We start from the raw sequence: 24,142 nt of genomic DNA on the forward strand, positions 1-24,142 counted from the left end.
TGTTAATAAGGCAAGTTTACAGCATTCTGATTTACTCAAATACTATTCTGTAGAATGAAACTAGTCAATAAATGTCTGATAAGGAATACAGTCCAAGTTTTAAATTAATAACACCCCCAGCAAATAAAATTGTGAATCGCAAATGATTACTGAACTTGTTAAATTAATAAACTTGTCAAATGAATTCATATCCTGTACATCAGATTAAAAAAAGGAAACTTGCACAACAAATCCATTGCAAAAGAGCTTTTGATATAACACTAATGAATGAAATGCAAATATCTCTGCTATACAAAAATCACAGCTGCAAATGCTGGAGATGCTCCTTGGATGACAATCTGATACATGTGTTAGTGCAAATAAAGTTATAATTCTGCAGTAGACCCCTATATTCTCACCTCATTCCTATCTAGCACTTTATTTACCATTGCTATAGTTCAGGAATATACTAAACACCTTTCAAAGCTTGGTGGGACTAATACAAAACTCACTGAACTCACAGTTCAAGACATTTAATCATCCAACCAGAATATGTGGCTCATGAGCCTTAGTATGATGAAGGCACCTACTTTCATTCACAGAGGTACAAGGACAATGAGGAAAATTAAGTACATGTTCAGGTAACTCAGAAATGTCCTGAGCTTGTTTTGGCAAGAATTAATTGTCTTCACAGGGGCTAGCATGGGGCTGTGTTTTTTATTTGTGCTGTACACCGGGTTGGTAACAGAGATGCTTTTGTTACTGCTGGACTGTATCTGCACAGAGTCAAAACCTTTTCTGCTTTCTGTAATGCCACACTGATGAGAAAGATGGGGAATTTGGGAGGAGACACAGCTGGGACAGGTGACCCCAAGTGACCAAAGGGAAATATTCTAGACCATATTACATCCTGCTCAGTATAAAAAGTGGAAAGGAGAGGGAAGGGGGAATATGTGGAGTGATGATGTTTGTTTTCCCAGGTAGCTATCACATGTGATGGGGCCCTGCTCCCCTGGAGATGGCATGCCCATGGGAAGCAGGGAATTAATTTCTTGTGTTTGCAGCTTTTTCTTTCCACTGTCTCTAGTGTGGATACAGAATTTTTGTAATTTTGTGTGTGTATGCTTTGTGTGTTGCAAAGACTGGAAGGACAAATGTTTAAAACATAACATAAGCATAACTTTTTATTATTAGCTACTAACCTTTTCTCAGAGCCTTGTAATACAGAAAAATCTTTTATGGTAAAAGGCAAGGCAATAATCCCATATTATATTGTCCCTTCACCACCTGGCTGCAGTCAATATCATTGCAGTAAGTCTTATATCAACACTAAAGTTAGTATAAGGATAAAATTCCTAGTTCTCAAATGTATTGATCTGTTTGTTGTAGAGCTCCATGAGTCACATAATAGTTTATTAGCTACACGTAAAATGTGAATAGGCTACTAAAGTGTCTCCAATTGGCAAGCCAAAATGCAGTTCCTAAATTTGTATTCAGGAACTCTAGCAAATACATACTGTAGTCCAACAGATCACTTTGCCATTCTTTGATCCTTTCTAAACTCTCCTGCTCTTTAACAGCAGACTGGTCCAAAGTATTTTGACTGATCCTTTTTCAAGTTCAAGGCAAATACCAACCCTGGAAACCATTTTCTTATGAATTTACAGACATTTCAAAAGCTCCCCTTGAAAGTGTGTTCTTCCCACTAAATCCTCTACTCTGCTGTTGCCTCCAGCCACCACTTCCAGCTACATTCTCTTCATGGCTCAGGAGTCCTCCAGCAGAATGCTTGGAGAAGCTACCAGGACACATCTGGCTCTGCAGGCTGTGTGTTGGCTGAACACAAGCCTGGAAGCCCTGCTGCTCCTGCTTCCACACCCTGATCACCCCCTTAGGTTTTTAAGGAACTGAAAAGAGGTTTAGGAAATGGCAGAACTGATCCTACCTGCAGGGTGCTGCTGCAGGGCACTGGCCAAGTGTGTCCGTAAGCACTTCTGATGCACAGATATCCCTGCATCCCTCTTGTTGGTTCCATCTTGTTTGCCACCACAGTGCTACTTTAAATGTTCTGTTCACTTTCTGTTTCAAACACTTCAGTGTACTACCACTGACATTTTTCAATAGCCTCAGAAAACAAATGCTTTCCCAAAAATTACACTGTCTATAGGACTCCACTGAACCCATCTTGTAGGAAATATTGGAATTAATGACATCACATTTTTCAATCACCCAAAGTGAAAGCATTTAGGAGTGCCGAATTACTATAATTTCTTTAAATAATAAAATGGAAGTTTATGGTGATCCACCCTCAGTGATATATGTTTACTAGTCATTAGTCAAAGTTCTTTCTCTGGCTAATAAATAATCAAAGTATTTCTTAAAACTGCAAGCTTTTCCCTCTCAGGAAAATTTTAATATAGAAATGGGACACCAGTGCTATAACCTGCTCTGCCAGCCTGCCTTGCCTATGCCAACATCTATCTGAGGAGTGCTGTTAATTTTTCATATGGGCTGTTGATAGTTTAGGGCATTCCTCATCTCTACCTCTGTGCTCTGCCTTTCTGTCTGAGATTTCTACCCCTGCAGCAGCTGATAAAACAAACAAGTGCCTGTTCCTTCACCACTGCCTGCTGTAGCCAGCTGAAAATTTCCCCTCTCATTGGCTTATGCTAATATGTGTTGGATGAAGAACTGCAGCAGCTCAAGTCATTGGGGTACAGCTGTCTTAAGCAGCAACAGGATCCACCAGAACTCTTGTCAGCATAAAATAGCAAATACTTAGGCTCTGTGTCACACCAGGGCACTACTCTGGATGATTTGACAGCAGGAATCAAGTGGTCACAATAAGAGTGGCATCTGTTCATCCACACAGAGCGAAGGATCATCAGCTAGGCTGGATCCAGATACCTCACAGCTGTAAGGAAGAGAAACCTTTCTGAGGGCAGAACCTCCCGAGCCACAGTAAAAACTGCTGGTGATAATGCACAGCCAGTGCCAGTGAATAAACCACATAAGGCCATGAAATGTCTTTAGCCTGGAGTCCCAAAAAACAGGATAGACACTAGAACTTTGCACAGATATTTGTCATTAAGAAAAAAAAACACTTTCCCCCACATGCAGTAACCATGGGTGCAACATGGCAAGGGGGCAGGAGAAGTTTTGTGCCATGGCTGCTCACTCCATTCCTTTCCTGCTGCCAGCTGCAGATGGGACAAAACAAACGAGTGACAAACACAGTAGGGGAAAAGGCTGTACTTGTATTTTGACAATGGCAACACAAATGCAAGGTTAATGACGACACGTACCAGAAACTGGGTTAGCAATTCCACGGCAGCCAAGCTATTAAAAAGTCAGCCATGCTTTACTGCCATCACCAGTCTAAGTCAGAAAAATATGAGACTTAGCAGCACCGTGGCTGCTAAGCTTTAACAGTCCTGCCTTGCCCATGTTTTGGAGAAATATCTACATAAACTATACAGTTTTAATGCAACATCATATTCTCATCAAAATGAAAACTACAGTCCTGTAATAACTGAGCCTTTCTTAATATATTCCATGGTGAAACGACATTAATTTAGTGTTATCATAGGAAATTTAAACACGTAACAGGCATGAAATTAAAAGCTGCAAATTTACAGCAGTAACTTAACCCCCACGCACATAATGAAGTTTCCTGTATTAGTGTGTATGCTTCTAGATTTACACTGCCGTATTTATGACCAGTAGGCAAATTACAGTTGCTGCAGGGAACATAACTTTGAATTTCTTGGCTGCCATGGCTTAAAATCTAGTCACAATGTTCCTCATTACTAAAAGTTTTCTACCCTCCTAACCAAATCGATTTTTTCCTTAGATATATATAGTAAGTTCTATATATTCATACAAGTACACACACACATACATATAAACATTTTTATGTGTAAGCACATACACACATCTTCAAAGGAGGAAATGTAAATTTCAACAGACAACTACCATAAAGTCTGATAAGCAAATATAAAATATATTCTGGGATTAAGTGCTTAAAACCAAAGCAAATGGACTAGTTTGGGACTAGTCTGGGATCAATGCACTGCTCTGTGCTCCTGCAGGGAGTGGCAGAAGCATGTTAGCCTCCACTGATGCTCTGAGGTTTTCGGTGAATGAACAGAATTATGATCAGCCCTTTTTAGACACCAATCTGCTCACCCCAACAGAGTTCTTAACTTTGAAAAGCTCACATACAGGTACAGGGAACACCATATGTTCATGGGAACATCAAGTGCTCCATGGATTTCAGGCACTCTGCTTGTACATGGACCATTCTGAGTGGAGGAGGTTTTCTTTGTACATGGAGATATTCAAGAACAACCTGGATGCCATCCTGTCCCATGTGCTCTGGGACAGCACTGTTTGAGCAGGAAGGTTGGACTAGACAACCAGCTGGGATGCCTTCCAACCTGACTCATCCTGTGGTTCTGACATTCTACATCCAGGTTGAACAGGGAGGTGCTCTGGGGCTACAGACTTGTCTTCCTAGCTAAGTCTCAGCCTTCCATGTAAGATGACACAAATCTCTGGACCAGGTCCCTCTCTGCTGTGCCATGCATGTCACCACGACAGCTCTGTCCCCTTCCCACCTAAACTACGCCCTATGGGGTCATGTTGGAGATAACAATTTCTTTCTTGAGCCTCATTCCAGGTTCCCTGAAGGTGCAAAGCGGAGTTTAAATGCTTATATTCTGCCTAAGCAGTCACCAGGTAGCTCTCCATATCATCCCGCTTAGTCACCTTTTTCAATGCTTGTCAAGCACCTTTCCTCAGGTAAACCCCCTTAAGACACAAAATAAATGTACACACATGTGCACATGCACAGGAGCAAGTGCAACACTTCTTGCACGCTAAAAGTTACAGCTCATGTAGAGGAACCTGCCTGACAAAGGAAGGTCAATATGTAATATGACACTGAAAAAATTAAGATCTGTAACGGTCAGTGAAGAGATTAAACTTCATTGATAAGCTCTACCTTTTCCAAGCAGCAGAAAAAATGCACAAGAGGACTGCTGCTGTGGCAGAATGAGTGAGTAGACTGCTTGCCTTTATACATGCTCACTCCACAGTAATGCTGATTACTAAGCCTCTGTGGTCCCACTGGAAAGGGGCATTGTGTTCTTAAAACATTTTATTAAAATGCAGTAATTTTAAAATAAAGTTGAGATTGTTTAAATTTCTAATGAAAAATGTTCCAAGTTTAAAGTCACAATATACTTCTCTGAGTGCAAATATGCATTTTAAACTGACCTGTGGTCAGAAAGCCAAGAAATAAGGTATGGCTTTTGAGAAGATTTCCAGACACAAAAGAGTACTTGTATTGACACTGAAAGGGTTATGATTCTAAATTATTAGTAAGGAATTGAAAAAAAAAGCCAGGAATGACATAAAAAAGATGAAAGTATTGACCTAATCCTATTAAAAGCAAGGATGTTACAGTGTACAAAGCAGAGACATTCCCAGATACCTCTTCCCTTGGGCATTTGGATATGCCTTGCTTTTTGTGGTCTGATTATAAAAACCACCAAAGGATAAGTATAAATTATTCCTAAATACCAGTGATGGACTTCATGCTCTGTGTTTAATGAGGCAAAAATGACTTCTCATTTCCATAGAACAAAGTAGGACTCATAGGGAGAATCACCAAAAGGGATGGCTCTCTACTACTCACTTCCACATCACAGCTCCTTATAAACCCCTTTGGAAAGTATCAGGATGAAGAAGCAATTAGTGTGATGTTTTCCTTCTGAACTTCTATGTCCACTGTGGAAAAAAATGCATTTTCCTCATTCTTCTTTCCCAGGCTCTTAGCTGATGGCCTACCAAGCTAGTTGGTTTCACAGTGCTCAGCTTCCCCCATTTCAGTCACAGATGTATCACTGCAAAACAACTAAAAACAGAAGTGCTTTTTCTGTTATCGCTTTTCCATTTGAGCAGTTGCTACCACAGAACTCATGGACACCAAGTGGAACTGATGGGACAATCCTTACTCTGTTGTGATGTCTTTGATACAAAACAAGCAAGCTTCTGTCCTGAGAAAGGAACCAAGTGATTTGGAATGACCAAAATGGTACAGTGGATTTTCACACCAAACCTAGTAATTAATACTTATGATTGCCTTTTGCACAGGCTGTCCATATTCTGCCTGTCTTTCCTACCCAAATATCCCATGTCACAGGCAAAATCACAGGCAAGGGTAAAAAGAAGAGAAAACACAATTCTCAGAAAACAAGCTGTCAATGAAAAAACCCAAAACATATGTGTCCTGTGCTTCCCTCAAAATACCTGCCATGGCTGCAAGGAACAGGTAATAAGCTGGTATAAGTCATCAGAAACTCAACTTCTCAGAAGATACTAGGAATTTTCTCTTCAGCAATGCTCAGCACCTGCAATTCCTGCAGAAGTGTTTGGTTGCTGTTGGCATTCGGTGTTTACCACACTCAGGTTTCCTTCTTTCTGATGATTTGGCTTGTATATTTTTTCTCATTATGGTTAATAATAATGCTGAGATAAATAGCTCAGTGGAGTCTCAATGGAGTAAAATACTGTACCAATCAACAATTCATATAAAAGAGTTATATCTAAATAAACAATGCAAGTATTTGGAAAGAGTCTGCAGCAATATGAAGATTTATTTCTCCCAAATACATAACATAACAATGGAAACAAAGTGCACCCAGTATTTTATTTTGGCTTAGATGAAAACCTCATATAAAACTCTGTCGATTGTATTTCCTTTTCTCTCATTAAATGCACCATTCCAGAGAAGTACTGTTTAAATTGAGAATCTCCAGAACACTTGAATGTGAATTTCGCCAAAATAAGCTAGCAGTGTGAATCTTACAGGCACATGCAACACCTGAAAGAGTCCTTCTTCCCACCTATCAACCTATATTTCTTTTTTCTCTCTCCTTCCTTAAAAAACATAGAGATTTCCAATACAGCAGCAATGACACTTCATATCCCTTGGCTATAACTTCACATAACGCCCTGGACATTGCTATGCTACAAAGGAATTATTTTTCCACATTTCCCAGAGCTAATCTGTACCATCTCATCATGTACAGAAATTTACCCAGGGAGGTTACTGGTGGTTTTGAAATATTCTTATGACTTCCAGTACCACTGATATAGCTGGGTTTCCTTCTTGTCTTGGGAAAACTGCCCAAGTGGCAGAGGAAGAGGCCACCCAGAGAAGTGGTGAAATCACTGTCCCCAGAAGTGTTCAAAAGGTGAGTGCATGTGGCACCTGGGGACATGGCTTAGTAGTGAATATAGCATATTCACTAGTATGTGAAGTATATATTAGTAGTGATGATAGCATAACAGTGGACTTGGTGAACTAAGAGGTCTTTTCCAACCCTAAGGATTATATGATTCTATGACTCTTGGCAAAATCCAGTACTTTTAATTTCCAGACCAGCCAATTCACTTCCCCCAACCCCCCTCCCCCTGGCACCTCCCCACTTAAGTTCTAAATTCATACAAATTACAACCTCTAAAGTTAAAAACTCATAATAAAACACCAAGACAGTGTAGCAAACACTTTTAAGTACAGTAAGTAAGCTAGAGAAAAACTGAAATAAAAGGGGGTTTTTTATTAATACCACTTATTTGTCCATTACTCAGAAGAGGGACAAAAGCCTTTAATTTTTTTCTCTCAGACAGATTCTGTGTGTTCCTAAAGCTATACTCTTGTTAAAGAGTAACTACCTTTAGAAAGAGAAAACTACAGAGAAGCCCTAAACTGAGAAAAGACCAAACAAAAAAAAGGTACAAAAAGTACACTAAGTGTTTCAGTATGCAATGACAAAAATGTAAAGAACATTTAAATCTCTACAAGCAGAATCTTGGTGCAGAACAGGTATTTCCTTAATGCCTTTCCTTATTTTACAAGAATCAGAAAATGGGTTCACTCCTGCTGATTTAGGAGAACAGGTTACATGTGGGAATAATTATGCAAATTGGATTATTGGATTGCATATGCACTTCTGCACAGGCAGGAGGATGCAATCAATCCTCAAAAGAGGGGATTTCTTCCCATTATTAATTTTTCCAAAACTGCATAGCCTAATCCTCTGCAGCATATGCACCCCCAAAGCATTACTTACTTGTCACATTTTGTTTTAGGCTGTCACTGCAGTAGTTCATGTGTCTCTTACACTAGCAAGATGAAGGAAATTGAGGATTGGTATGATAAGAATAATATAGTTCTTCCCAACTGTGCCTTCTGTTGTTTGGCTATTCTCTGTAGCCTAATTCATATTCTGATCAGAGAAGTGGTAGCTGAAAATCAGGGGGTTTTATTAACCCCATGTACTTCAAAAGGTGCTTCTGTCCATGCATACACACATACAGAGATTGTTCTTCCCAGCCCTTATTTCCTAGGGACACTCCACAGCTCAGCTGCAATGTCTAATCATGCTACAGATGATGACTGTAGAGGCTTAGGCATGATTTTAAAGATCACTTTCTTAAACATTGGCACCAGTGTTAAAAGAACTATCAAATAAACTCATGACAACTCCCATCTTTTTAGCTAACTCTGGGAAAATGAATAAGAGCTTATTTCCTAATAGTTTTGAGATTTCTTTTTTTTTTTCCCTTTATATTTCTCTGGTTGTATGTGCACACCAGCACATACCTGTATCTCTGAAGACACATACACAGTGTGCTTGGACACATTTTAAACAATAATTTATTCTTACATCAGATGCATAATGTATACTCACAATGATGTATTTAACCCTGCTACAGGCATGCACATATTTAGATTGTGGTAATTACCTAGGACTGCCAGCCAGAAACCAGGGTCCCATTAGGTAGACACAGCACAAAATGCTAATTCCTGTCCTGAAGAACTTTCCACCCTAAGGTAGTTTGGTGAAGAGATGCCAAGGCAGGAGGTACAAGACAGCTACGATTGAAACAGCAAGGAAAACAGAATTATTGAGTCACTTCTCAGGTCAGGGCCAAAAACAAATCAAGACATTTTCTGTGCCATCCTCCTAACCAGAATTCTATTACTCACAATATAAATTAAACCAATACTGGAAAACCATTGGAAATGTGTAAGGGTTACCCTCCTGACTAGCTACATACTTTTGTAGACAATAAACATATGTGGCCTCCTGTCAAAACCACTAGCAGCTGGTTCTCATAGCTTCATGCAACCTATGCAAAATCTATTGTTACTTCAGATTTCCAGGTTTACTCCTTCACCTAATATTAATTTAATGTGGGTTTCAGCATATATATCACTGCTGGAAATTGCTCCATGGCTTATTTAAGCAGTTTGTGTAACCATTATACTTCATCATTTGGGAGGCAATAAAGATCAGTTGATATATTCAGCAGCAGAATTACTCATTTGTGAGCTATTTGTTTCAAAGAGCCTCAGCCAGTCAAATTGCAAATACATGAGGTTTAGAGATCAGAGCAAACCACTGTATTATATGCTTTTTGAAGCTTATTGCAGTTTTTGCTAAGTAACAATTTAGATAGTATCAGGTGTACTTTGACTAGGGTGCATTGGCTCCTGCCTAGGAAAAAAAAGACAGCAGTAAAATGGTTCTAATGACAGTGCAGCAGCATTCATAACTGCAAAATCATTTATCTACATCACATAGAAGTGGTGCAGACAAAATTCAGTCAAGGATATAGTAGCTTCTTTTTGTTTAAAAACAAATTGGAAGGAAGTCTGTTCTCAGTTGCTGGGAATGTCTTTCACTAGTACTGAAGACACACCTGCTGGGTATATTCACCTCTCACCTTCTATACTGCCTCCAAAAACAAAAGTGCTGTCTCATCAGTTGTGCTGATGGCATGAAGCAACACTGCAAGTGGATCAGGGAACTGATACAGCTTTAAGGAACTGCTGAGGAAAAAGCTCCCTGATTCATCTCACAGTGTAGCCAAAAAGAAGCTTCTGCAGTACATGTGGAGCTGCAAAGCAGAACAGCACATGGGAACATGAGCACTTGGGAAACAAAAAAAAAAAAAAAACTATGCTTTTCATCCTAACATTGTGAGAAACAAGGCTCTGGGGAGGAGTGATAACAAACAGCCCAAACCCACCAAAATCCTTCAAATGAAGAAAAGTCTCAACTGTTGTCTCTGGACCTGCAGTCAAAAGAGAGGACATCTGCCAGGTGGATACACTGGTATCCCACTCCAAAATCCCCTGTGGCACTTGCTAGGTTTATTAGTAAAGCCCTGGACCTCCCACATAACTGAAAATCTATAGAAAACACATAATTACATCTAGGTTTTGGAATTACCTGCCATGATATTAAAAATTTATTGGCGATTAAAGTGTGTGTTAGCATAGACAACTGAAAGTAAAGATAAAATATTTTTGCTCTCTAAACATATATATACACACATACTCCACCTACTCAAAACAAATTCCAGCTGTTACAGTTATGTACAAGGCAGAAAACTTCTTAACATAAAAAAAAGAACAGTTCAAATCGGCTATTGTGCTTCAAGTTACCACCAGCTAAATCTAAACTAAATGTGCTATTGGGATGAACAAGTTAACAGCGGCAAACAGGAGAGTTTTCAACTAAGACTGTGAAAATAACATAGAAATACTTAAAGTATTTTCAAGGAACATAAGTGTAAGAGAGTGGTGTTTTTGCTAATGAATGTCATAAGCTTGTCTGTACATCCAACTATTACCAAGATGGCTGCTAAATGGATTAAATGGATTTACTTTGCCCTTTGGTACTTCAGCAGACAACATAGTACATAAGATAAACACCACTAAGTAATCTAGGCAGAAAGGGCTATTGACATTTTTTATTTATTCATTTTATTTACTTAAAAAAGTACAAGCAGAGAGGAATTAAACTATTGCTGATTTGTTCAGGTTCAATGGGAGACTATCAGTGAGACTAGACTGCAGTAGGTGGGTGGAGGGATGGAAATAGGGTATTTGAGAAAATCTGCATCATTGGTATTAGTTCAGAGGGCAGCAGCTAGATTGTTGGGAATCACATCCCTTGTCAGTGCTTATTTTTACCAAGAGTTTCAGTATATTACAAGAATTACATGGTGTAATTCTTGGGTGGCCCTGTGGAGGGCCAGGAGCTGGACTGTGATGATCCTTGTGGGTCCCTTCTGGCTCAGGATATTCTGTGATTCTGCGAATATCATCTCAGTATAACCTTTGTCATGGGCTGAGGTTCTGACACACTAAGTGTTTCACAAATCCAGAAGAAGACTTGGAAGTCCCCCACACTTATCTCAAAACTGATGATAGTACTTTAAAGACTTGCTTTGATGGCTAGTGGTCATAATTTTTGTGGTCTCTCATACTTCTTGATCTTTCAAAAGGAGATCAGAAGTAGATGTATACAGTACGAAACCTATGAAAACTTTCTGATTATCTAGAAAAAGACTTCTGCATCAGCCTCAACAGTTTTTGCCATAAACCTACTCTCCTTTCCTGTGTCTTTCTTCCCTTTTAATCCCATTCCTCCCAATCTGCTTAAACTTAACTTTAAACCAGACTTTTTCATACTGCCTCCAATGCTCAAAGTACAGCACTTCTCTCTTCTATGTTATTTTCACTTTGTCTAATATGAGTTTATCAGTGCTTTGTATTCAGTCCCATGTGACTGTCCATCCTATTTACTCATTCTGAGCCCCTACTTTCTTCTTTCCTTACTGTGTTTTCAGCTAATTTTCTTTGGTTGAGAATGGGAATTCAAGTGCTGTTTACTCTCCAGAGATTTGCTTGTTGACTTTTTTTACCCAAGCATTGATCAGTAAGACTGGCTTAGAACAAAGAGTCTGCAAATTGAGTTTGTGGTTTGTCAGATTACACTATTCTTGCTTATAACAAGCATTTTGATAGTTTCCACTGCTTCAGCCCTGCAAGGTGCTGATCACTCTCAGTTGGATCCCAGGAAATGTGGAGATCTCTGACCTGAAGCTATATAGGCATTTGGGTTATGTTTGACTGAGCATAGGAACTACTGCATTCATTTAAATAGGACTGCTTGCAAGTTTAAAGCTCAGCATGTGCTTCAGTACTTTGCCTGACTGGGGCCAGAGGGCTCAGGTTTCCAGAGCTTCAATACCAGCACTACCTACAAATGATACAAGATAGAACATCCTGATGAGAAGACTTGATGATCAAGTGATTTCTAACCCAATCGTGCAGCTTAGTGCAGTATCTCTGCAATGAAGAAGGTATTTTTGCTCACTTTCCATGCACATCCTACAATAAAAAAGGAGTTTCATGGTGTTCTGCAGAGCACACGGACAAACCTGAGATGATATAAAGCACTGTAAGATTTTATTGACCTTTTCTTAAGATGATCTATGTAAGTCACTCTTAGATATTCAACCTTCCCCAAATCATGCCAATAAAATGTTTATGCTACAACATCATCATCTATTCTCTATTGTACCTCCACATGCAGACACACACATTATATATCTTCAATTACATTAAAACTATTTATACAATAAGTTACAGTTGAAGCTATACCTTATTTGTTCAAACATCCAAGTTAAATTTACTTACTAATGGTTGCATATTTGGCTTTAATAGATGCACTATTAGAAAATAAACATAATAAATGAATAACCATTTTAGCATGGAGTCACCTAATCTTGATGAAAAATATCTGAAAATGCAGCAACCAGGGAATCAATTTAATTTTTATTTGAAAATAACACTAATAATAAACTAAGAAGATAAATATAAATTATATGGAGTAGCATACTAACGATGGATCAGACAGACCCACCCTGTGCAGTGAATGCAATAAGATCAAACTGGTTGAAATGGATGGTATATAGTCTAGATGCTTTCCCTCTCAAGCATGGAATAAAGGATATAGACTAGGATGGTTTAATTTGCTGGAGTTTCCCCTTACACTTGACAGTGCATTTTATTTTCAGCATCTTCTAAAGCTTCAGAACAAGCTCTGTGTCTCCCAGCAACCATCAGGCTTGTGCACAGGAAAGATGCACAGGGATGATTACTGTCCCTGAAAACTGAGAAGTGCACAGTAAGGCAGAAAAGTTGCACTGTCTATTGGTGTGAACATGAGGGCTCACATACACAGCAAACAGTGCAAACTGGGCTATTGTGTAAATCCTTTGTCATTACAGCATTGCTATCTTGCACAGGAGGGAGAGGAGCCTGCTTTGATTTCCTTTCCAGTATAATGTATCGCTTCTTTCCACACAACTACATCTTTTTGATTATGTACATTTCCTCATCTTTGTTATCCTCAGTTGTTCAATTTTCAAAGCAGAATGAGTGTCCTGGATTAGGGCCACATACACTATTCTGGGTACAGCTGTGCAGGAGGTGAACAGTGTCAGTTCAAGTTGTTTGTCAAGTCTCCTCACCCCACTTTCAGAAGGCTACTATCCCATCAGGTCTCCAGCAGTGCTGCTCCAGGAGCTTTTTCTCTTCTGGAGCCATTAAAATGACCCTGCTTAGAAAGTCTATTATTTCGAGTTTTGAAGCTACCAGGTAATTATAAAGGAATTGAATTTTAAGAGACTGCATGTGCCAACAGACACTAGGAATGACCAGCTGCTGGAGATGATGGAAGGGGTGATAAAAAACAGGTGATGCTAGGCTTATTGCAGATATTGAAGAATGTTACAGATAATGTAGAAATTAGGAAATCCAGAAGACTGTAATTCCCATAAACTCACAGAGGAAGTCTACTTTTGCTAGAAATCCGATCCAGTTTCCTTCTGTACCAGTGCCAAAACAGCCATAATCATGCTTCTGCTGGACCTCAGTGCAGGCCACAGGGCTCCTCAGCAATCAAAATAAATAACTATTTAAAACAACAGCAACCAGAGACACTGGCAGCATCAAATGAAAGTGACTTTGTGAAGGGAGAACCTACCAGGAGTCACTTGACAGGATGTGGCACTTGCTTGCCTTGATAGCAATATTATAGAGGCTCCAGGATCCACCCTGCTGCCAGAGACCTTTCTTCTTAATCCAAACCTCTGGGCTCACCACACTACATCTGAACTGTGAGTGCCTTCCTTCTCTAAATGTACCTTCTCTTCATTTTTGTACCTTTCCTTGAGAGTTGTCAGTCCATTTATTTTTTTTTTTTTGTAAGAATGCTGGCTCAGCATAAACCAGAAAGCAATTACATGGAACTGTGCTCAGGGCAAACAGAGACATAACACAGCAGAACAGATCGGAACTGAGCTGTTTGTTTTATTACATTGTGCCTTGCAGGTTCTTGGTGCTTCCTGCCCTGCCCATCCTCAGCCTTTCATTCCACAACCTGAGCAAAAGCCCTATACAAACAATTGAAAGCAAGTTACCAGACCCTGATCCCCACACTGCTGTCACTTGTGTCAAATTAGAGCTGAAGTGATTTGCTAATCCAAATCCAGGCAATAATCTGATCTGTGGGGAGCAGCACTCCAACACTGCTGTGCTGAGCAGCCACAGTGGTACAAGCACTGTCAGCTTTTGCCAGAACTTTTTGACCTACTGAAGCCTGCACACATGTACTGAGCAACTGATGACAAAGGGAAAAGTCTGACACATCCAGGCTATTAAAATGCACAAGACATATACCCTAAGTCCCAAGAAAATGCTCCAATTAAATGCAGTTTTGGAACAAGAGTATATTTAGCCCAGCTAAGGGTTACTGCTATGTCGTGTGGACTTCATGTATTTGAAGAACATTTTAAAGAAGAGAAAGAAAAATATTTATGTTGGTGGATCATATTCTGATTATAAGGATTTGGGGGAGCACCCAAAGGTTGAGCGGTCTCTCTCAGTTAATCACATAAAGGATGGACATTTACCTGGACTTTCTGAGCCACAGGATTCAATTTCTGTCATGAAAGGCTCTCAAAACCCTTTGTTCAGTTAAGTCAGGCTGAAAAGTACTGCATGGCCTTGCATGCAGAAAATCTGACACTTTTAAAACATCCATTGAGACTTCTTACAACATCCACACTGGAAGACAGGGTAAAAGTTTTCTTTCAAATGTCATATGAATAAACCATGTGATTCATTAATTATGACTCTTTAGCAAGCAGACAGGAACAGAAGGTCTGCTAATTTGGTTTTACAGCATACCTGATAAATAACACAGAACAGAAGAAAAAAATTGAGATCTTATGGTAGAACTGAAGAGTATTTCATAGTATTTTCATTTGAAGGGTCATTAACCCTTTAAAAAGCAATGCCAGTATGGACTAGAAGTATGTACAGCACGGACCTTGAAAAAACTCAATGTAAGATACCAGATGAAAGCTGGATATAGACTTGCTTTCAAACAAAAATCCAAGCTTGTCTCTATTCTCTTAGATTCAGATACAGAATTGAAAAATGTAAACTAAGAGTTGGGGAGAATTAACAAAACTGAAGATGAAACATCCAAGTCTAGTAGGTATGTATGTATTAAAAGGGAAAGGGGGAAAAATGAAAAAAAAAAAGAAGAAAAAAGAATAAAACAAATAATAATTAAAAAGTCCCTAAGCAGTACTTGATATCAGAGAAAAAAATCTGTTTCTAAAACATTGGCCATACCCTTTTCTAGAAGAGAGAAAGAACCAAAACTAAGGCTACCAAAGAGCACCAATTAAAAAAAAAAAATCACATTTAGCTTCCTAGAAATGATGTACTTTACTCTGAGTTTATCTACAGTAACCTGTGCCTTCGTCCTCTTCAGATTGCTTCACTACACCTGACTTACCTAACTGAACATGAAAACTACATACAACTTAGAGAAGTCAGACACCCAGCCCCTCTCTTTGACTCACCTTCAACATCAGTCCACAGCATTCCAACAATCTGGGCCTTTCCCCAAAAGCCCAATCTACCACTAATATCAGTTGGAAGCCTGGATCCACAGTTTTAGAGCAAGCAAGAAATCTCATCTTAGCTCCAACAGATTGCAATCTATAAACCAAGCCACGAGGTCAGGAGCAAAGCCAATCAGAAAAATGGGGGCTGAAAAGGAGACTTGAGCATTTTTTATTGAAATGAACAACAAGCATTCTCTAGGAGATCAAGGAAACCTACAAGCAGACACACCTTCAGGAACAGTGGCAAAAACCTGTCTTTCTGTAAGATAACTAACTACAAGCTGAATACACTAATGCCCATTATTACCAAACAAACAAATAAAAAAACCCCAACCAACCAAATTCCCCAAGTCCCTACCCAAACCAAAAAAGCCAAAACTATCCCCCATTGTATTTTGATGCTACTAAACAAGATATGTGAGAATTGCCATGAAGTAAAAAACAAATGGATGGATGCTGCTACTGATGTGGAGACTCCTCAAATGTCATCTATCACTGTTGATTTCCCCTTTAATAACTACAATTCTTAAAAAAAAAAATCAAGCTGTACACAAAGAAACCAAACTAAATGGTAAAAGGCATCTGCACAAATTATTTTACTGCTTTAGCATTTCAGACTTTGTCAAGCATGTATGTAGCTCAACCCAAAGACCAGCTGACACCACCTGACTTGAACCTCCCTGTGCTCCTGCTGAAGAGTATTATGGAAGTAGCATTTCCACTCAATCCAGTCATGCCTGGTTGCTTTGTAAGTACAAAAAGCAAGATGAGGTTGCTAACTACAAAAATCACCACGGCAGAATTACAAAACAAATACAAGGAGGGCCTGCACTCTTCTCCCCTGCAATGCCAGGAGAAAGGAGCTGACAATGAAGATGGCAAAGAATTTGCCAAAGGTTAACATTGCAACTCACATTGACATCAATGATTGTAGAGTGAAAACAATGGGAAATATTGAGAATATGTTATGACCTTTGAATGCTTTGCATCAAACAAATATTCATAATGAAACAGAATCATGGACTCAACTCAAGGACATAACTAAACAATAACAAATCCAAACTACAGGCCTAAATCAATCCCTATTATGGATATATTTAAAAGTTAAATATGTGCTTAAGCATTACTCAAAACAGGGATGTTGACTGGGTATCAGCAGGAACTTGCAACATTATCTGTTTGGAAAAAATGTTATTATCAAAAGCTGGATTTTACAGCAGTACATCAGAGAATCATGATAGCTGTAAAGCTGTTGCTTTAAAACCTAATCTTTTAATGACACAGAATTTTAATAATGTAATATTCACTAGGGATGTATATACATTACAGCAAATTATTATCATATATATGTTATTTTACCTGGAACTTTATTTTTTGCCAAATGTGAGGCCCAATAAATTGTTTCAAGAAGCGTTCATCTTCACTCCAGAACAGTCGGATGTCAGGGATATCGTACAGGATCATGGCCAGCCTCTCCAAACCCAAGCCAAATGCCCAGCCAATTTTATCCTGAGCACCAGCTGCAACACACAAGATAAAAATTCAAATCTTAAGTTCACAACATGGCAAATTACTGATATAACATTCACCTATTTATTAAGAGGGAATAAAGAAAAAAGGTGAAAGGGCAAACCAGAAAATCTTACAAGTAACTGCCAAATGAATGATCTAAAGGCTACAGGACAGATCCTACTTAAATAAAAAACTGCTGCAAGGCTGAGCACATCACTAAGCCCAGGAACCAAAAATGGCTATAAAACAAAGCCACAGCCCTGACAATTTGTGTCCAAAGTTTCAGACAGGCTTGAGAAATACTGCCTAATACTCTACATCACTACCCTTCACTATGCTTAGAGCTGAGCACTACCTCACTTGACTCTGCTGTGTTTCATAAGACACATAAACATGAATTCACTGTTCAAAGTATTTTCCTTGGTCTGACCGACCAAGTCAAGCCTACAGAGCATTAACATCATTACCAACATTTCAAAAGAACATAATTGCCTCTTTTGAGGCTTTTGGAAGAAACAGAGCAATGGGATATGAGGCACCGTTGCATTAGCATCACACCTCCAACCAGGGAAATCCTGAGCTGCTGTTCCTGGGAAAAGTCACTGCTCTCACATTAACAAGTCTCTTTTATTCAGCACTAAATATAAAAGGACAAGAATATTTAATAGAGAAAAACAGATATTAATGATGCAACATTTCTGTCAGGAAAGTAAATATTCATGCCTTCCTTCATTTATAGGGCCGGAGCACTGATTCATGCAAACAGGGATCTTTTCAACACAAGAAACTAAGTCTATGTTTAGCCATCAGCCTTCTGATTTTGAAATAAGCTGCGAGCCCAGAAGCCTTGGCAAAGGCTCAGAGCTTTTAAAAACTTAAACAAATGCCTAAACAAACACACATGCTGAAAGGATGTGTGCATGTGCAGCAGACTTGACTTCAGACCACCAGCACTTGCAGTGAGCTCATGAGTCACACAACATCACTGCACATCTCACAACTATGCACCAGGTCCACAGCAGCCTCTCCAGCATAAATTTAAACTAATTTTTTGGAAACTTTGAACTCAACAGCTTTCCCATCTTCATGCAGGAGGCTGGAAGCACAAGTCTCCTTTCTGACCCTTGTCTCTGCTACCAGAAAGGAAACAGCTCCCGTTATTTGGGCATTGATGACAGACACACTGAGATATCCTGTTGTGATCAATGCTGAGACTAAACAGGCCTGAATTCTGCTCAAATAGAGGGAGGCATACCAGGCTTGGGGAAAGAGACACACTAACAACTTCAATTCCATTAATTCACCTGAACTTGCCTATTTTTCTGGAATATCAAGTCCTCAGCAGAGGCTGTGTCTCACCTGCTGCGTTAGCAGTTCTGCGCTCCCACAGGAGTTACATCAACTTGTAAGAGTACTTCATAGAGGAGTCAGGATATTCTGCCTGTTCCTTCTCATCTGCTCAAGGACAAGATTTTGCACTTTCTGACATTTGAAAGCAGACAGTTCATCAACTGAACTGTGGAAGTCCTAGGAAATAGAGGACCAGTTGTGAACTCAAAAGGTACCTCATGGCAGAGATGCTCAAAACAGTGCTTAGACCAACCAGCAGGCTATGAGCTAATCTGGCTCTGGAAGCCTACAATCCATGCTACATTACATGAAGAACTGCACAACTTGCTTCTGCTGATTTTTAGAGAAAGCAGAGTGACTACAAACAATATACTGAAATTTGTATTTGGGGGGGATTTTGAGCTTAAAGCATAAACCATAAACTGTTTCTCTTCCATGCTGAAAGTACTGCTTCTCTCCATACATCAGTATATTAAAGTAATTACATTTGTATGTCTGTGAAAGAGGGAATATAATTCATTGCAATCATGTTGCTTCTTCAAATTTCCAGCTTGCCTTTCCTAGATCAGCAACTCCTGCCTCAGTGAGAGAGCTCCTATTCATTCCAGAAGTACCAGATTTTCATGTATATATGGGCATTTCTGTAGACCAACCCCCTCCTCCAGATGTAAAGTAAAGCACCAGGAGCAATATCCATGAGGGTTCTGAATGGTCACTGCTTACTCTCAACAGAGGCATTAAACCTGAAACCTAAAGATGCCAGATTAATCATTAGCATTATTAATTCACAGATGTTCAATAAAGTATACATGATAGGGATGATGATCCTCTTTCCCCATCCTGGTGATGATTAGTGGTAGATCAGACAGGAAAAAAAAAAGATATGACAGAAGATAAGAACATGTGTATATTCTGGTTAGCAGAGCTTTACATTTAAAATTTGGGCTTTTTTAATATTTTGATATGAGAATGGTTTTCACTGTAACACTTTTCCCCTCATTGACTTCCTATGAACTTGAACTCTGCAATAAATATCTTGATATTATATCGGCAACTTCTTTTCTGTTCTGATTTTCTTGCTTGGTTTGTTGGTTTTTTTTAAGAAGGACTGGGACACATCACAAGTTTTTACTCATAGCAGACAAAGAAACTCTGTTATCTGCCTAGCACCTCAGAACATTGTCATCTGCGCTATGATTAAACACCTATTCACCAAACTGAATTTGTCTTTTGGATGATCCTTGTACAATTATCAGCCTTCAAACCACAAACTTCTCAAATGTCCTCAGTGAAAGATGTATCAATGAAGAATTACTTCTACTCAGACAAAAAAAATGAAAAAGAAAAATTCAGATTTTTAACATTCCTCCTCAAGCACTAGCAAATCTCTGCACTCTGAATCTTCAGTTATTTTGTCTCTGACCTCTTCTCCAATTTTCTATTTGTAAAGCTCCAAGTCAATGCAGCATTCATTTAAGTCATTTGAACAACTACCTTGGGGGACTCAACAAGATTAATGCATGCTTCTAAACATATTTCTGACTGGAAATTATCAGGTGACTTAGAAATTAAATGAGCCAGTAATCATCCTGATAAGTGAGGGAGCAACCGATAGCTTTCCCAATACAGATACATGTTCAAATGCACCAAATTTTGGCAAGTATTATGCAAAGAAGTCAAGTGAATGTGAGTCAACAAGACAGGAAGAGTGAACACAGTACAGCATTAAATATGGCAAAAAGCAAGCTGAGGTTCTGTTGAGGAGACCTGGCCAAAGCATCAGATTCCAGGGACCTGGTGGGGCAATCATAGCATCACTGCTTGAAATAACACAGCCCAACAGATAAAGCTTTCCTGACACTCAAGCTTTCCCCAACTGGCCATCAAAGGTTTTTATACTGCCAGGCTCCTGCTGCTTCACATGAAATATTTGACTCCCCACCAGAAGAAAATTGCTGGAAGCTTTGCTTGTCGGGTAGCCAAAGATGGAGGAGGAAAGGATAAAACAGTTGGACTGGCTTCCCACACTAGAAGCTAGGACAGCCCAAATGTAATGTCAGAAAGTTGCACCTTTGCAGCTCTGTCTTACAGAGAAGCTCAAGAATCCTTATCCTCCTTGATAAGTCATATCTCTTTATCCTGGACTTCAGCTTCAAGCCCAGGTGAATCAGCTTACATGTAATGTAGACCAAGCAAGCCATTCTCCAAAAAGCAAAGTTAAACGAAAGTTAAATTTTCTCAGCCAGGATGGGAATTTTCCCAATCATTCACTAAGGCATAAATAATGGCCTGCCGGAATTAATGGATTATATTGCCCTGAATCCTCAGAAAAAACCAGACAGAAACACTCACCCTCTCAAGGAGTGTGAGGCAAGACATTCTGCTCTGTACAACAATTTTAAGACATAATTTGCGACACAGTATTAGTAACAGGTTGACAAAGCTTTTTTGGTTTTCATTTCAGACATACGTATTTTTATATAGATATCGGCTTTTATTTAAGAATTTTTGCTACTTCTGTAAAACTGCCAGTAAAAAAATTCTTCCTTTCAACAGACCCTAAATTGGGTCTTCAAATTGTCATACTCAGCAGTTACTGAGAAGTGAAAGAAATTAAATTTTGATCTTGGATTGAGGCAAAATCATGAATACACAGCAGCCTGCATAGAAGGTGTTCACAAAACGCACAACAATTAATACACCCAAAGTATTAGTAGCTGAAATCTGGGATGAGTTCCAGAAGCAAAGACCTGAATTTTATCTCCTTCTTTCAGTCCAAAATATGACTGTCCATGGAGCCAGTTCTAGAACTAAACTGGTGGGAAGACGGGTGAACAGATTCCCAAGGGCATATGGATTACACATCATGTTTTACAAAACAAATCAGCTTTAAACTGTATAGAAAGTAAATTATAGATACCATGAACATGTGACTTGACACAAAACACCACGAATTCTGGAAACAAATGCCAAGGCCCAGATTTGAGTTCTATGTGATTAATGGACAGCTTATGAATCAGGCTTTGAAAAACAGATTCAGCAAAATAAATATTTACTTATTTCTAAAGACTAGGAACGCATAGTCTACATAATGGCCACAGTAATGAGGTAAACATGTTTACTTCTGTTAAAAATAAGCCATTTTAAATTATTTCCTTATTATTTCCCTAAATTATTTCACATAAAACTCCCATATGTTGGGAGTAAAAAGTTTTACATGGAGAAAAAGTAATACTAAGGCATTAGTCTAATAGAGAAGAGCTTCTCAAACTGCAAGGTCATGTGGCTGGGATGTTAAGCAACTGAGGCCAAAAAGCTTACTCAAGTTTTCTCTGAACTCCCCTCCAGTGAAAGCAAAAATCTAAACCATCACAGTGTTCTCCTGTAACTCAATTAGACTGATGCATTCAGGCTCCTGTGTGGAACTCAGCTTAAATTACACCCTAAAATGAGGACTTGGCATTCATGCTAAGAAAGCCACTCTTCAAGAACTCAAGAAAAGAAATAAGCATTCAATTACGCCCATTCTGAGGAACGAGAACTTATCTTTCTAAATCTCATGTGTGGAATAATTTTCTAACAATAATAATTTTCTAAGTCACTTTGAGACTACAGCTATGTCTCCTGGGTCAGACTGATTTGTTCTGTTCTGAAAACTAAGCAAAAGAACTTTAAAGGTTTTGAATAAGTTTTAATAGGTATATTTATTTTTGTTCTATAACCAAAAGAGCCAAGTATATACTAAAACAACAGCCTGATAAAAAAATCTACCCAGGGAAGCCATCCACCAGATTCTACTTTCTTCTAATATGTGACTAACTTTTTTTCTACCATTTGACCAATATTTCAACAGGTCAAGTAGCTGGGAAGAAAATATTTATAATAGGGAGAAATTAATGACCAGAGCAGAAGAAGACAGGAAAACTAGATTAGCAAGAAGAGGAAAGAGTGAATCAAAGCAACAACAAGGAAGAGCTCTCCCTATTTTTTCCTACCTCCAATTGATACTTTTAACTTCAAGTTTTTTAACCTTTCTGCTTCTGAAGTTATGAATTCCTCAGTCCTCCTTCCTTGTTCCTTTCCATCTTCCTACTTTTGCCCAAGTAAATCTCTCTGATTCCTGCAAGCCCTCCTAAATATTCCCAACATAATCAATGACAAATCCACCATTAAACAGAATCTTACTTACACCCTAGGATATTTTCTCTGAGTTCATAACCATACACTGCAATAACATTCTACCTTTCAAATTATGTACAATAAAGTATCCACTTAACTCCCAAGAGCAATACAAGACATTAGTCATTAACTATAAATATTCTAAAGGTATATGGTTTTCTTTTTCTCTGTATTTCAGCCTGCATAGCTGAACAAATGGCTTGCTTAGTTTTTGAGGTTTTTTCCTTACCCCTGTCTCAAAGCTGAACATTTTCAATGGATAGCAGTGCAATTTGCTGTCCTAATTTATGTCATAGAGCAAAAAATTAATTGACTCATTCGCTCTTTTCCCCTCGGCTCTGCCTGCAGGCTACAGTATTACTCTTTTTGTTCCTTGTATGTAAAAGCAAACTCCAATTCTCTTCTTTATGTTTTGTTCATTCAGGAAAAGCTGGGTTTTGAGGATTTGGGCCTTTTAATATCTTCTAATACTGTTAAATCTCCCTAGACACTGGGGCCATGGAGATTTGAAAAAATAAATGGTATAAAGAAATACATGAGGGGCTCCCACTTGAGAGAAAAACCAAGCTTACAATACAGTTCAGAAATTCAATTATGAATCTAATTTTTTCAGGGTATAAGTACAGCTGGACAAATTCCCTTCACATATATTCACTGCCCCAGCTACAACTTTCTTCTTAAAATTTTAACAATGTTGATGGCTTAGTGTCTTACAAAATGGCCTTTTCTTGCAGAACAACAGACAGAACAAAGAACAACAACAGGAAGATCATCACAACGTGGGACAGTCTTCACAAGATTAAGACATCCTCAAAAGATACAGAGGTAGCAGTTATCTATCATAGCACAGGACACTGTTCAGCATGTTCAATATTCCTGTTCAAGAATCAGAACAGCCAGAACACCTGTATGTATATAAAAATGTTAAAAAATATGTTCAGCTGACAGCAGCACACTGTCGTGATTACTCTGAAAGCTGGATACTGCACAATAAATTCAACTTCCACAGGCAGGGACTGATACCACTTTTTTTTTTTTTTTTTTTTTTTTTTGTATAGAATGTACCATAAAGAAGCCTTGAATTATTTGACTGGGCTTCCTTGGCTTTATAATATATAAAAATAATAGAAAGATAAGGTTTACGATTTAGCTCCTCTGCCACAAACTCATTCTTTGGAAGAAAGTAATGAAAAGTCTTATGATCACTTAGGCATCACTTTCCTTATAACTAGAGTTGGGATAATAGTCCCTTCTTTCCGGAATGATT

General features: G+C 38.7%; 1 protein-coding gene across 4 annotated transcripts in view; it reads right to left on the bottom strand.

Annotated features, from left to right (window-relative positions):
* The window catches only part of FARS2 (phenylalanyl-tRNA synthetase 2, mitochondrial), a 229,318-nt gene that overhangs the window by 78,099 nt on the left and 127,077 nt on the right, over positions 1 to 24,142 (bottom strand). For 3 of the 4 annotated variants that reach the window (XM_021534747.2, XM_031503943.2, XM_031503941.2), the window contains one exon: positions 17,194 to 17,354. In XM_021534747.2, coding sequence (XP_021390422.1) covers positions 17,194 to 17,354 — 161 coding nt within the window. Of the gene's footprint in view, positions 1 to 8,796; positions 8,927 to 17,193; positions 17,355 to 24,142 lie in introns of all 4 variants that reach the window. The other variant, XM_031503942.2, reaches the window with a different exon arrangement.

The sequence above is a fragment of the Lonchura striata genome, chromosome 1, assembly GCF_046129695.1.
Source record: "Lonchura striata isolate bLonStr1 chromosome 1, bLonStr1.mat, whole genome shotgun sequence".
Lineage (NCBI taxonomy): Eukaryota > Metazoa > Chordata > Aves > Passeriformes > Estrildidae > Lonchura > Lonchura striata.